General features: G+C 41.1%; 1 protein-coding gene across 1 annotated transcript in view; it reads right to left on the reverse strand.

The window, feature by feature from the left end:
• Positions 1 to 924: 924 nt before the first annotated feature.
• Positions 925 to 13,189, reverse strand: part of ADGRA2 (adhesion G protein-coupled receptor A2) — a 199,712-nt gene continuing 187,447 nt past the window's right edge. The window contains exons 14-19 of the mRNA XM_066592997.1: positions 12,403 to 12,611; positions 10,721 to 10,848; positions 10,398 to 10,521; positions 9,734 to 9,879; positions 7,343 to 7,432; positions 925 to 7,240 (exon numbers count right to left, since the gene is read on the reverse strand). Of these exons, the coding sequence (XP_066449094.1) occupies positions 6,025 to 7,240; positions 7,343 to 7,432; positions 9,734 to 9,879; positions 10,398 to 10,521; positions 10,721 to 10,848; positions 12,403 to 12,611 (1,913 nt within the window). The 3' untranslated portion in view covers positions 925 to 6,024. The remainder of the gene's footprint in view (positions 7,241 to 7,342; positions 7,433 to 9,733; positions 9,880 to 10,397; positions 10,522 to 10,720; positions 10,849 to 12,402; positions 12,612 to 13,189) is intronic.

Genomic DNA, 13,189 nt, shown 5'->3' on the forward strand with positions numbered 1-13,189 from the left:
GTCCGATGCATATGCGCCGAGCTCACCATGCCGTCGCCCATTTCCCCTCCCTCCCCATCGCAGGCTCACCTCTCGTCTTCTCCCTGTTCGTTCTTTGCAATGGGAGGGGGCGAAGCTAAGCGTCGGTCCGCCCCGCCTCCTCCCATTGATGGCTATGGAGAAAGGACAAAGGCGCACGTCCCGGCCCTTGTCCATAGCCATGGGGGGCGGGGTCCAGTGTAGCTCATTAATATTCATGTATGCCATGCTTTTCCCAACCCTCCCTCCAGACACTAATCCACAGATCTCTCAATGTTACTGTGCATAAAGAGAACCTGTCAATCAGTATCAGGAGGTAGCAGGAGGGCAGGAAAAACAGTAAATATGTCAATATCAATGAGCCGCATTGGATTCTCCTCTACGACATACCGCAAGATTATGAAAAATGGTGGACCGATGGGTTTTCGCAATAGACTGCTGAGATCAGAGTGTCTGCCACTATTCTAAGTTGCTCGCAGATAGAGACCCATAGAGGACCTGACAGGTTTCCTTTAAGAAGTCTCTGTTGATCATCCAAAGTGTATATATATATATATATATATATATACACACACATATATACATACATACATATACGAGAGGCTCTCTACAAGACAATTTCTGTTCATGTAGACATCTTTGGTACATGTTTTAGTAGGAGCTGTCGGCTCTCTTGACCAGTCTGTTTTAGTAAATACTTGCATATAAAATATCAGCTTGGAGTTACCATTCACCTTTGTAGTGACAAAACCTAGAGTGGTGTTTGAAAGTTTGTGAACCCTTCAGAATTTTCTATGTTTCAGCATATATTTGACCTTAGAGTATATTAAATTTTTACACAAATCCTACTTTACACAAATCCTAAATGTAGATAAACAGAACCAAACCACACAAATGAGTCAAAAATATTAGATTTCATTATTTATTGAAGAAAATGAGCCAATACTATATATTTCTGACAAGCAAAAGTATGTGAACCTTTAGAATTAGAAGATAATTTTAAGGTGAAATTGAAACCACCTGACTGTAATCAATGGGATAACAATCAAGTATAAGTGGGCAACCTGTTTTATTTAACCCATTAACACCCCAGGGTGTACATTTAAGTCCTGGCTGTCTGGTACTTAAGGCAACAGGACATAAACATCATGTGCATGACACGGGGCCAGAAACTGAGCCTATGCTATCTGCAGCAGGAGACGGCTGTGAATGAGAGACGGCCTCCCGCTACATCAGCGGGGATCGGTACCCGATTCCCGCTGATAATTCCTTACATGCTGGTGGTCAATATTGATTGCAGTATGTAAAGGGTTTACAGAAGAAGCATGCTTCCTCCGTGACATCACCAGCGGCCCGCAGGGTTGCAGCAACAACCTGTACAATACATTAAACACACTATTTATTAGGCCATGTCCTTAAGGGGTTAAAGGGGTTCTGTTATTATAAAAAAAATCCTTTACTTAACTATTCATCCCCAGGCAGTCTTCTTAACGCATTTTCTCCTCACCGATCTTCTTCTGGCTCCTCCAGTACTCACGTCCACTCCAGCCGGCCAGATCCTCTTCTTCCTATGACGTTAGGTACATTCTCGGCATTCTGCTTCCTGCAGGTCAGTGTACACTACATCACTGTAGCATTCACTGCCTAGCAGGGAATGCCGGATCCTATGCCGGGCTATTGCCGAGACTGTGCATGCATGCTGTCTTGCCGTGAGTGTTCATTTACTATTGCTGCGAGACAACGCACATGCGCAGTCTCGGCAGTAGCCTGGGATAGGATTTGGTATTCCCTGTTAGACAGTGAATGCTACGTCACTAGTGACGGAGTGTACACTGATCTACAGGAAGGAGACTGCCGAGAGTGTACGTAACGTCACTTGAAGAAGAGGATCCGGCCACCTTGAGGTGCCATGACCCTAGAGACTGGAGAAGCCAGGAGAGGATTGTCAAGGAGAAGATGCGATAAGAAGACTACCTGGGGAGGAATAGGTATGTATTGAATTTTTTTTTCTAAAGAAAGAACTCCTATAAAGAACAGGGATCTATTAAAGTGATCTTCACAGCACACCTTTATGGAAGCTTATGAGGGCACGAACAGAGGCGATTTCTAAAGACCTCAGAGGAGTTGTTAACATTCATTGTACTGGAAAATGTTACAAAGCTATCTCTAAAGACTTTAGACTCCTCCAATCCACAGTCAGACAGATTGTGTACAAATGAAGAAAATTCAAGACAATTATTATTCTCCCCAGGAGTGGTCAACCAACAAAGGGCATGCTAAGAGCATGGCATATAATAGTCTGCGAGGTCACAAAGATACCCAAGGTAACCTCCAAGCAACTAAACACTGGTACTAGTCATTCCCATATTTAGTCTTTTTTTTTTTCAATAAGGATGGTATGAGATATTTTTTAAATGCTTTACTAAAGTCAAGATATACTATATCTACTGCATTTCCCTGATCAACCCAGTCAGTGATTCTGTCATAGAAGGAAATTAGATTAGTCTGGTATGACTGGATCGTTACAAACCCATGCTGGCTCTGGTTAATTACTCCATTCTCATCTAAGCACTTGCATACATGCTGAAATCAGGCTCACAGGCCTGTAGTTTCCTGGATCCACCTTCTTCACTTTTTTGAAGATAGGGACAACATTTGCCCTTCTCCAATCTTCTGGGACTTCTCCTGTTCTCCAGGAATTTTCAAAGATTATGGCGAGTGGTTAAGCAATTACCTCTACTGCTTCCTTTAGTATCATAGGATGTAATTCATCTGGACCTTAAGACTTGAATTCATTTAAGTTAGCTAAGTGTTCCCTCAACATCTCTCTGTTTATAGTTAGCCTGCATTCTTTCCTTCCCCCAATAGCACAGGGAAGATCAGTTGATGTTCCATCTACTTTCTGAGAGACAACAGATACAAAATAGGAATTTAAAAGTTCGACTTTCTCAACATCATTTTTGACCAATTTACCATTTTCCTGTAAGCATCCAATAGCATCTTTGACTTTTCTTTTGCTTTTTACATACCCCCAAATCCTTTTTTCTTGCTTTTGGCCTTTCTTGCAAGCTTCAATTCATTATTAGCTTTAGCTATTCTGACACTTGCTCTACAGCTTCTGCAGACTGCATTATATTCTTCTTTAGATATGTCCCCCACTTTCCATTTGATAAACATTTCTTTTTTCCTTTTTAGCATAAGTTTAAAGGGATTTTCCAAGCAGCATCGGATGTCAGTGCCAGGCTACACTGGGGTCGGAGTAGAAGCCGCTGCTCCGACCCCCACATAGTGGCTGGCACTCATAATTGGAGGCATAGCTCTCATTGAAATCAATGAGAGCTGCTCTTGTAATTGCAGGCGCAACTCCAATTGATTCCAACGAGAGCTGTGCCTCTGGCCACTACACAGGGGTCGAGCAGCAGCTACCGTTCTGACACTGGTGTAGCCTGCCACTATAAATGCTGGTCTCTTTAAATGCTTCCCATTCTTCCTTCTTTTAGGCATTATTAAATATTGTGCTAAGGACACTGAACAACAATAGTGTGCATGGCAGGATTGCAAGGAGAAAGCCAATGCTCTCCAAAAAAAGACATCGCTGCCCATCTAAAGTTTGCTAAAGATCACATGGACAAGCCAGAAGCCTATTGGAACAAAGGTTTGATGATAGATGAGGCCAAAATAAAGCTTTTTGGCTTAAATGAGAAGCCTTATGTTTGGAGAAAGAAAAAGCACTGCATTACAACATAAAAACCTCCTACCATCTATGAAACCCTGTGCTGGTAGTATCATGGTTTATGCCTGCTATACTGCATTTGCCCAGGATGGCTTCTATCATTGCAGGAGCAATGAATTCCAAATTATACCAGCAAGTTCTAAAGGAAAAATGTCCATGAGCTGAATCTCCACAGAACCTGGGTCATGCAGCAAAAAAACACCCAAAGCACACAAATCGCTCTACAAAAATATGGTTAAACAAGAATACAGTTAAAGTTTTGAGATGGCCAAGTCAAAGTCCTGACCTTAATCCTACAGAAATGTAGAAGGACTTGAAGCGAGCGGTTAAGGGGAGCAAAAGCACCAACATAACAGAGTTAACCCTTTCCAATCCAATTTGTATTCTGGTTTTTCTAGGGGACTTACTCTTTTTCTCCCGTTATACAACGGCGCTATATGCTGGCTAAAGCCAGTACTGCATGAGGTGACACGTTGGATAGACTCCGACAGCAGAGAGGCTGGCAATATACAGTAAGAGAACCCCGACGGACGTCTTCCAACATCGGAGCTGTACAGCCTTAAATCATAATGTCGTCAGACAGTTAATTGGAAAGGGTTAAAGCTGTTTTGTATGGAGAAATGTGCTAAAATTCCTCCAAACCAGGATTGATAAACAATTACCAGAAACGTTTATATGCAGTCATTGCTGCAAAGGGGGTTATAGCAGATATGGAAAGCTAAGGTTCACATACTTTTGCCACTTACAGATATGTGATGATGGATCATTTTCCCTAATAAATAAATGAATAAGTCTAATATTATTGACTCGTTCGTTTGATTTGGTTCTCTGTATCTACTTTTAGGACTTTTGTGAAAATCTGATGTAGTTCTAGGTCAAATATAAGCAGAAATATGGAAAAATCTGAGGGGTCCACAAACTTTCAAGTACCACTTCTCAATTTCTTAATATATTTCCAGGAAAAATAACAAAGGGATAGAATAATGTAACCAAACCCTTATAGGGAAACGAATATTTACTAAAACAGATATGTTAGGAGGGCCGATAGCCCAAGACACAATGGTAAAGGCACTTCATAATATGCATGTGTACTGTCACAATAGTTGTAGACATTTGCGGGGATTTCTCGATCCTCCACATCCGGAATCTTTTATATAATATTACTTACACATACATTTTTTTAACGATTAAAGTTTGCATTTTCATACATAGAAACAAAAGTTTAATACTGATATGGAAATTTACACAGGTATCCAAAAAAGTGATCCTGATCTGTCTATACAATATACATTATAATTCTATATCTGAAAAATAAACGTCTCCCTCTGATATAACACATTTAAAAATAACCGTTTACACAAATAACATGCAGAAGTGATTTTCGTGACGGTCTGCTGGGATTGTGATGGATTTTGTATGATACAAACGAGTAAAAAAAACAATTCAAATGTTTTTGAGGCACAATTATGCTCAGAAGCAATATTTTTTTGGTCACGGTGACAGATTGTACCAAGGTAGAGACTGTGAAGATAGATTTCATTTGATTAAATCTGGAGATGGTACGTACTCTTAAATTCCTTCAGAAGGCTACATCAAGGCACGCAGCAAAAATACAAGACCTCTGGTAAGTCAGGAAAGAAACTGGCCCATGGGAATGGGTAACATCTATGTGAAGGTGCGAATTAAAGGCGTGAAGGGTGATTTGTATAAGTGCACCATCCAATGGATGCCTAGGAGTACAGATTGCTCAGAAAGTGCTAATTAAGAAAAACACAAGACGTTTATAAGGCACTTGGCTGTCAAATCGGACAAAGGAAGACCAGTTAAGTCACCCATTGACTTGACTTCTATTGAGTGTTGACCTTGACTTATGTTTAGGTCACTGAGATCCCCACAGGAATTCAGAAGGCAAAAGTATTTTCCAAGGTGTGAAACACTGTAAATGAATCCAGTTAGTTCCTTGATACTTCAACTTTCCTTGAACGGCTTTCCGGATGAGATAACACAAATCCTCAGCACAATACATTTGCACAATCCTTAGGCTTCAAACCGACATGTGTACATAACCATAAGCCAATGTGACCCCTGACATTACACATACACATACACTTTGGCACATATATTCTTGGCGTTCATGTGGGTCAGGTTCAATGTGATTGCACTAACCAATCTGCGATCACAACACATGGCTGGGGAGAGCCCATTTTCCTAGCATGTATTGGCATCTTGGTCAATTACATCTACGACTTGTATGGCACGTGCTTAATCACAAACTACACAGTAGTTTCACTCTTCCAAAGGCCTGTCTTCATGACTGTAGTACTCTCTGCAGGTGCAAGGTTGATATCATACTTGCTACCCTTTAGGACTCCATTCTGGTTGCCTGTGTTAAGAGGGTAAGACCTCCGCTTGGTCTCCCGTTCCATGCTATTTGCTTGTTTTAGATTGTCCCGACTGGCGCTTTTCCTCTGCGCTCTAGCAAAGTCCTGTGCTTGCTGCCCACTGCTGTCACTTCCTTCAGAGTGGGTAAGTGCACCCTCTGGGTCCCTAGCTGCCACCCCCCTGCCATTGTTCAAAGGGCTGCTCTTGCTATGATAGCTTTCAGAGTGGCTGTTGTGGACACTGCCACTTTCACTGGAAGGCAGGTCAGAAGACGGCCCACGTAGTACCTTTAACCTATGGTGCTTCCCTTCCCGATACTGCTTAGTTCTGCTTTTATGGTTTCTACGACCATGCAAATTGTTCATATATCGACTAGGAGCAGTCACACATTTATTGTTGGTTGGCTCACTGTCTTCACAGCTAGGTGGCTTAGGTGGGCATGTTTCTGCCTGGTTCTGAGCCACTTGTAGATTTGTGATTTTACAAGGTCCAGTATTAGAGTTAATGCTGTCGCTTGGGGATGATGTAGACTTAACTGAGTTTTCCACTTCAGGGTTGCACCCAATATACACCTGAGGTGAGTCGTCTACAGGAGAGCTGGTGTGCACATATGCTTGAACTGGCAATGAGTCTGTGTATGATGGGCAGCAAGAAAACCAAGAGCGCTGGACATCGGAACGTCGTACACAGTGGTGAATGAAAATGAACAGCCCTAAGGCAATAGCTGTTACCCCATAGAGACAACTGAAGATAATATTTAAATACCATCCTTGTGATACAGCAAAGGCTCCAAAAATCCAGAGGACGATATACAATATATGGACAGTCACCAGTGACCAGAATTGCACTTGCAAGGAATACACAGTATCTACGTCTATCGGAGCTGCTGAGTTAAGGGTTACTGATATGGAAGTGGAATCACTCAGAAGATGACTTATTCCACCATGAGCTTGCTGTGCATCATTGGCTTCTACAGGATCCTTTTGGTCAGTAGGTTGTCGCTTTAAATTTATCCCAGCAAAAAGAAGATATATCCATGTGACGAGCAGGATGAGACCCGCTGGTACATAGAAAGCACCCAGACTTGGTCTCCATACCAGACAACAGCTGAGGAAGAAGACACACGCATTAGTAGGCAATAGTCTGACACAAGAATGGATCATACCATTATCATTTAACCTTTGCTCCATCACAACACAGGACACTTACTAAGGACTGTTATCCCTATAGTTGTTGATGTTCACAGCAGCAGTGATCCCACATATGATCAGAGGAATCCCTCCAGCAATCAAGTACAACCTAGAAAACAAAGATCACCAATGTAAAAATGTCAGAACAGAAGTACATATGTACATACATCAGATGTCAAAGATCAGGCTGTTGGGGTGGTAGATGTTGATGTAGTTTTTTGGAATAGTGTAGTAGCTTCCAATATAAGTGGGTTTTTTTAACAACAGAACCCTACTACTGATGTATCTCATTGTTTGCCTTTATAGTAGGACATATTGTAGCCTTCCATCGGAGGTCTGCGTCAGGAGATCCTCTTAATGTATACCTCCAACAAAAGGCTCTTTTGTGATGTGAACAGAACCTTAGATCAGTATTTCCCATTAAGGTTCTGTAGACGCCTGAGCTCTTTGGAACCTGGTTAGAGTTTCCCTAGATGAAGGGAAAAGCAAGAGATGGCACCTTTGCAGTAGGGTCGGATAGTTGTAGGAGTTCCCCATGGGAGGAATATTTATGTGAGTGAGAGATGAGACCTTTACCGTAGAAATGGCCTAGTCATAAGGGTTCCCCCTCAGTGGAAATTTTTTGTCAGTGGTTTCTTCATTGGTTGGGAATTACTCTTAGATTTTCAGGCAAATATACAGTACTGTGCAAACGTTTTAGGCAGGGGTGGCAAAAATACTGCAAAGTAAGAATGCTTTCAAAAATAGAAATGTTAATAGTTTATTTTTGTCAATTAACAAAATACAGCATAAATGAACAAAAGAAAAATGTAAATCAAATCAATATTTGATGTGACCGCCCATTCTCTTTTTTGAAGAACTTAGCACAGATCTTCCGTGGATGTAGGCTTGCTCAAATCCTTCTGTCTCTTTATGCTATCCCAGGTTGACCCAATCATATTGAGATCAGGGTTCTGTAGGCGCCATATCATCACTTTCAAGACTCCTTGTTCTTCTTTGTGCCAAAGATAGTTTTTAATGACATTGGCTTTATATGCTTGAGGTTGTTATGACACTGCACAATAAATCTAGAGCCGATCAGACACCTCCTTGATGGCCTGCATGATTGAAAAGTATCTGCCTATATTTCTCAACATGGAGGACACCATTAATCCTGACAAATCCCCAATTCCATTTGCTGAAATGCAGCCCCAAACATGCAAGAAACCTCCACCAAGCATTACTGCTGCTTGCAGACTCTGGTACAGTCAAATATTTCACATTTTGATTCATCAGTCTAGAACACTACTGGCATTTTTCTGCACTCCAGATCCCATGTTTTGTGCATACTTGAGTTGATTGGCTTTGCTTCCATGGCTTTTGTCTGTAATTCTTCCACGAGGACCACTTCTGGACAGACTTCTCCGAACTGTAGATGGGTGAACCTAGGTCCCACTGGTTTCTGCCAGTTCTGAGCTGATGGCACTGCTGGACATCTTCTGATTTTGAAGGGAAGTAAGCATGACATGTCTTTCATCTGATGCACTAAGTTTCCCTGGTTGAACACTGCGTCTACGGTCTCTAACATTGCCCGCTGCTTTGTACTTCTTCAAAGAAAGGTTGAAACCCCAGTCTGCTTTGAAATCTGTGCCTGGCAGAGACCTTGTTGATGCAATGTAACTACCTTGTGTCTTGTTGTTGTGCTCAAACCCACTATGATGTATGTATGACCTGTGACATGAAACTGTCTAATGAAAACAAAGGTTTGGTACCGAGTTAGCCAGTAGAGTACAATGTGATTGTTCCAAGCAAGAGAAACCATGTGGTCTTGTAATCATATCTACAAGACCATGTGGTTTCTCTTGCTGGGATCTATTACATGAAACTGTCTTCCACAACCTCCACTTTGTAGCAGAGTGTGACTGTTTTTCACCCAGTTTTAAGCCTCCTACACAGCTGTTTCTGTTGCAGTTAATGACTTTGTTTCAACCTACATATGAAAATGATTATCGTTATCACCTGTCTCGTATAATTGGTTAATCACACACCTGACTATAATCCTATAAAATCCCTGACTTTGTGCAAAGTGTATCTAGAAGAACTGATGCTGTTTTGAAGGCAAAGCGCGGTCACACCAAATATTGATGGGATTTAGCTTTTTCTTTTGTTCATCACTTTGCACTTTGTTAATTGACATAAGTAAACTATTAGCACTTCTATTTTTGAACGCATTCTTACTTTTCAGCATTTTTTTCCCACTGTTACCTAAAACATTTGCACAGTACTGTATGATATCAAAGTATTTTTACACAAAAAGTACATTTCAGCTATCTATGTTGTTACACTGTTATAATACATTATGACAATGCTATCAGAAAAATCATTGAGAACCCAAAACTGCTTAATAATACATTCTGTTCCCTAAGATTACCTAAGCATTGGCCTGTGAGGTGGCTGGGTCACTTCTCCTTCCTGCTGTGGTTGAGGTTTGTGAGTCAGCTCCTTGTAGATAACTCTGGCTTTAAGAGCCATCCACAGAAGAGTAGACAAGGAAGAATAATGGAGAATGATGCTGACCTGAGAAGAAACATATAAACCGTAATTGCAGGATGAGTAACTTAAATGACCTCTGTTATTAGACTTTTACAGTACGGGATCTTTTATGGGATTCTCGGGACGCTCTGGGTAGGGGTGTTTTTCACTGTTTGAAACAGCAGATGTGAATTAGACTGCTTAGCATATAAAATAAGAATCTGCTTTCTGTGTTCTCAGACAAACTAGTTATGGGGGGAAATATAGCAAAGTTTAACTTGAGAATCAATGCAATAAAAAAAGTTCTGTGCTGCAGATTTTGGCAGCCATGTTTTTCTCATCCTGGCCAACCTCTGTAAAGCAGTGCTGCCTATAATATGGACTTCATACAGTGGGGTTAACTGTACTTCAGAGTTGATCTGCCAAAATGCACATTACATACAATTCGTTTTATGTGAACATGAAAGAAACGCCCCGATCTGGTATTTTATGTGTTTACACGCGCTTTGTAGTAAACATACATGTTCATTTCCCTAAAAGACCAGGTTGTGCAGAACACTTACAGCTTGGCATACAATGAGGTCTTGTGGAAGACTGATTCCTCCAGCGAATACAGCTGATGTCATTGCAATGTGGAAGCAGAGATTAAGCAGCATGTGCCAACCCTTCAGGGAAATCTGGATGGAGCTGAAGAAGCACAACAAGAGGTTAACGTAATAAAACCGAACCCGACCGCTCTTACATACCATGCAACGATATAACATACAACCTACAGATGACATTCATCTCCTCTAACTTTGTCTGATGTTACTTTCATTATTGCTTTTCAGGCTTTTTCTAATTATAATGTTGCATAATGAGCACATTTATGTTAGACCTCACCCACCTGTGATTTACAATGTACGTAATAATGGTGGTGAATAGGCAGAGCAGAAGTACGGCCGTACAGTAAATAACTGGGTATAGGATTTCGGATAAAGCATGTTCAGATTGGGATGAGAAAGTGTTCAGTTCCTGCAAAGATATACATAAAAAACATATCGATGAAGTCACTTCTATGTGTCAATTAAAACACCAGAAGACAAATAAAACAAGTTGGCCACTATTAGAAAAGTGTCTACTTTTTTCCAGCAATGGCATCACCCTTATCCATGGTCTGTGGCTGCTCTTGGAGTTCAGCTCTATTCTCTTGAATAGGGAATGTGCTGCATTAGTTGGTTTGGCCCTTGGACAAGAGTCTAGTGTTTCCAGAAAAATGTGGACTCTTTTAACTAATAATGGACAACCCCTTTAGTGAAATTAATGTTTAAAACAACACTATCCTACTAAAAGTAATTGGACACCAGAGCAAGAATCAAAAGTAGTATGGGGGGGTTCCTTTGGCCCTAATGACATCGGAAACTCTCCGTTGCATACTTTCCACTAATGTCTGATACACCTCAGTTGGTATTTCCCTCCATTCATCCTGCAAATGTCAGCATCTCAGGAAGATGGATGCTGTTTATATTTCTATTTTGTTCCAAAGATGGTCAATAGGGTTCAGATCGGTCCAGTCCAATTGTGGAACATTTATATCCTTAAACCAGCGTAAAACAGCGCTGGATTTATGATAAGGTGCATTGTCTTGTTGGAAGTATTGCTGACCTTTTTAGAGTATCGCCACATTGTCAGCAGCACATTGTCTAGAATGTCACCTCCCTCCTCATGGTTTTTGCTACTACAACCAATGGGCCGAGACCATGCCACATAATACATCTCCAGACCATAACAGAACCTCCTCTGTACTTAACTGTTGGCACAACACACTCAGACAAGAGGTGTTCCTCAGGCATCTTCCACACCCAGGTATGTAATCTGATTTGAAGATGGAGTAGTGAGATTTGTCACTCCATAGAATGTTCTTCCATTGCTCAACTATCCAATGACAAGCCTCTTTGCACCATTGTAAACATGCCAATGCAATGCTCTTTGTGACAAATGGCTTGTCCGTAGCGGCATAGCGCATATATCCAATACGTGCGCACATGACATGTTAATAAGACAACATCCATTCTACTGACAGGGGTGTCCCAATACTTTTGGTAGGATAGAGTATATGAGAACTTTTCAAAATTGCCAATTCATTTTAATACAAAAGTCTAAAGTTATAGAGTAGCTTTACTTGTACAGTTACTTCCTGCAATGGTAAGGGTGGTTTCACATCTGTGGCTGGGATTCTGTTTTCCTGCCTCATGTGGGGAGCAGGAAAGGGGGATTCCCCGGCCGAATGGAACCGAACACGCCAAATAGACTCCATTGATAATAATGGGGTCCGTTCGGTTTCCGCTCAGTTGCCCAGCATTTTACCACTGGATCTCCGACCAGAGGTTCCAAGGCAGATGTGAAGCCAGCGTTAGATAGCATTATTGTAATTTCTAGTTTGTTGCTAAGATGGAACTGATCAAATCTGAACTTCTAAGAAAATATGGAGCTATAGTTTGTGGAATCAGTGTTGGCTTCAGTGTGTAATATCAGTAAATGATACCCTATCTTGGCAAATATAAAGGCAAATAGATCATATGACTTTACCGTCAGGGCAGCAAAATTGCCAAGCTGTAGACATTGCATGCTGGTGATGTTTGGCTCCTCTGATAGAAGCTGACAGCCTTCTGAGCTCCAGCCTCCATATCCTTCCAAGGCCTTGAAGTTCCACTGTGCTGGAAGAGGGTCGGATCCCTTCACCAAATGTCGGAGAGTAACCGTGACCGGATCAGTGAGGTTACTAATGCCGCAGCCTCCTGACAAACCAGACAGTAGCAGGATCAGTAAAATATTTTCCCACTTGATTTTGAGTCTACACAGTGTTGAGAATACTTGTGATGTTTAACCCCTTCAAGACTAGAGAGCTTTTGTCTTTTCATTTGTCATCCCTGCTGTCCACGGGGTATAACTTTTTAAAATTTTCATCGACATAAACTTTTACATTTTTGGTGAAATGAAAAAAAATGCAATAGCACCATTTTTTCGGTGGTTTAGTTTCTATGGCATTCATGATACATTAATGCCTCAACAGGCACGGTAAAATTGAAAAAAATCCTCCAGCAAATCATACCCCGTTTTCTGCTCCAGTGGTCATACGTTTTTTATTTTTTCATCAATTTAGCTGTATGACACCTTGTATTTTGCGGGATAAGCTCTAGTTTTTATAGGAACCAATTTCCGGGTACATATAATGTATTGACTAACTTATGGTGGTCCCTATGTGGTATAAATGTTATACTACAAATCACAGAGCTGTATCTGGCCTGATTTTTATGGAACAACCTGTAGTTTTTATTGGTACAATTTTGAAGTACATGATTTTTTGGAATTATTT

This window comes from Eleutherodactylus coqui, chromosome 2, assembly GCF_035609145.1.
Source record: "Eleutherodactylus coqui strain aEleCoq1 chromosome 2, aEleCoq1.hap1, whole genome shotgun sequence".
Taxonomy (NCBI): domain Eukaryota; kingdom Metazoa; phylum Chordata; class Amphibia; order Anura; family Eleutherodactylidae; genus Eleutherodactylus; species Eleutherodactylus coqui.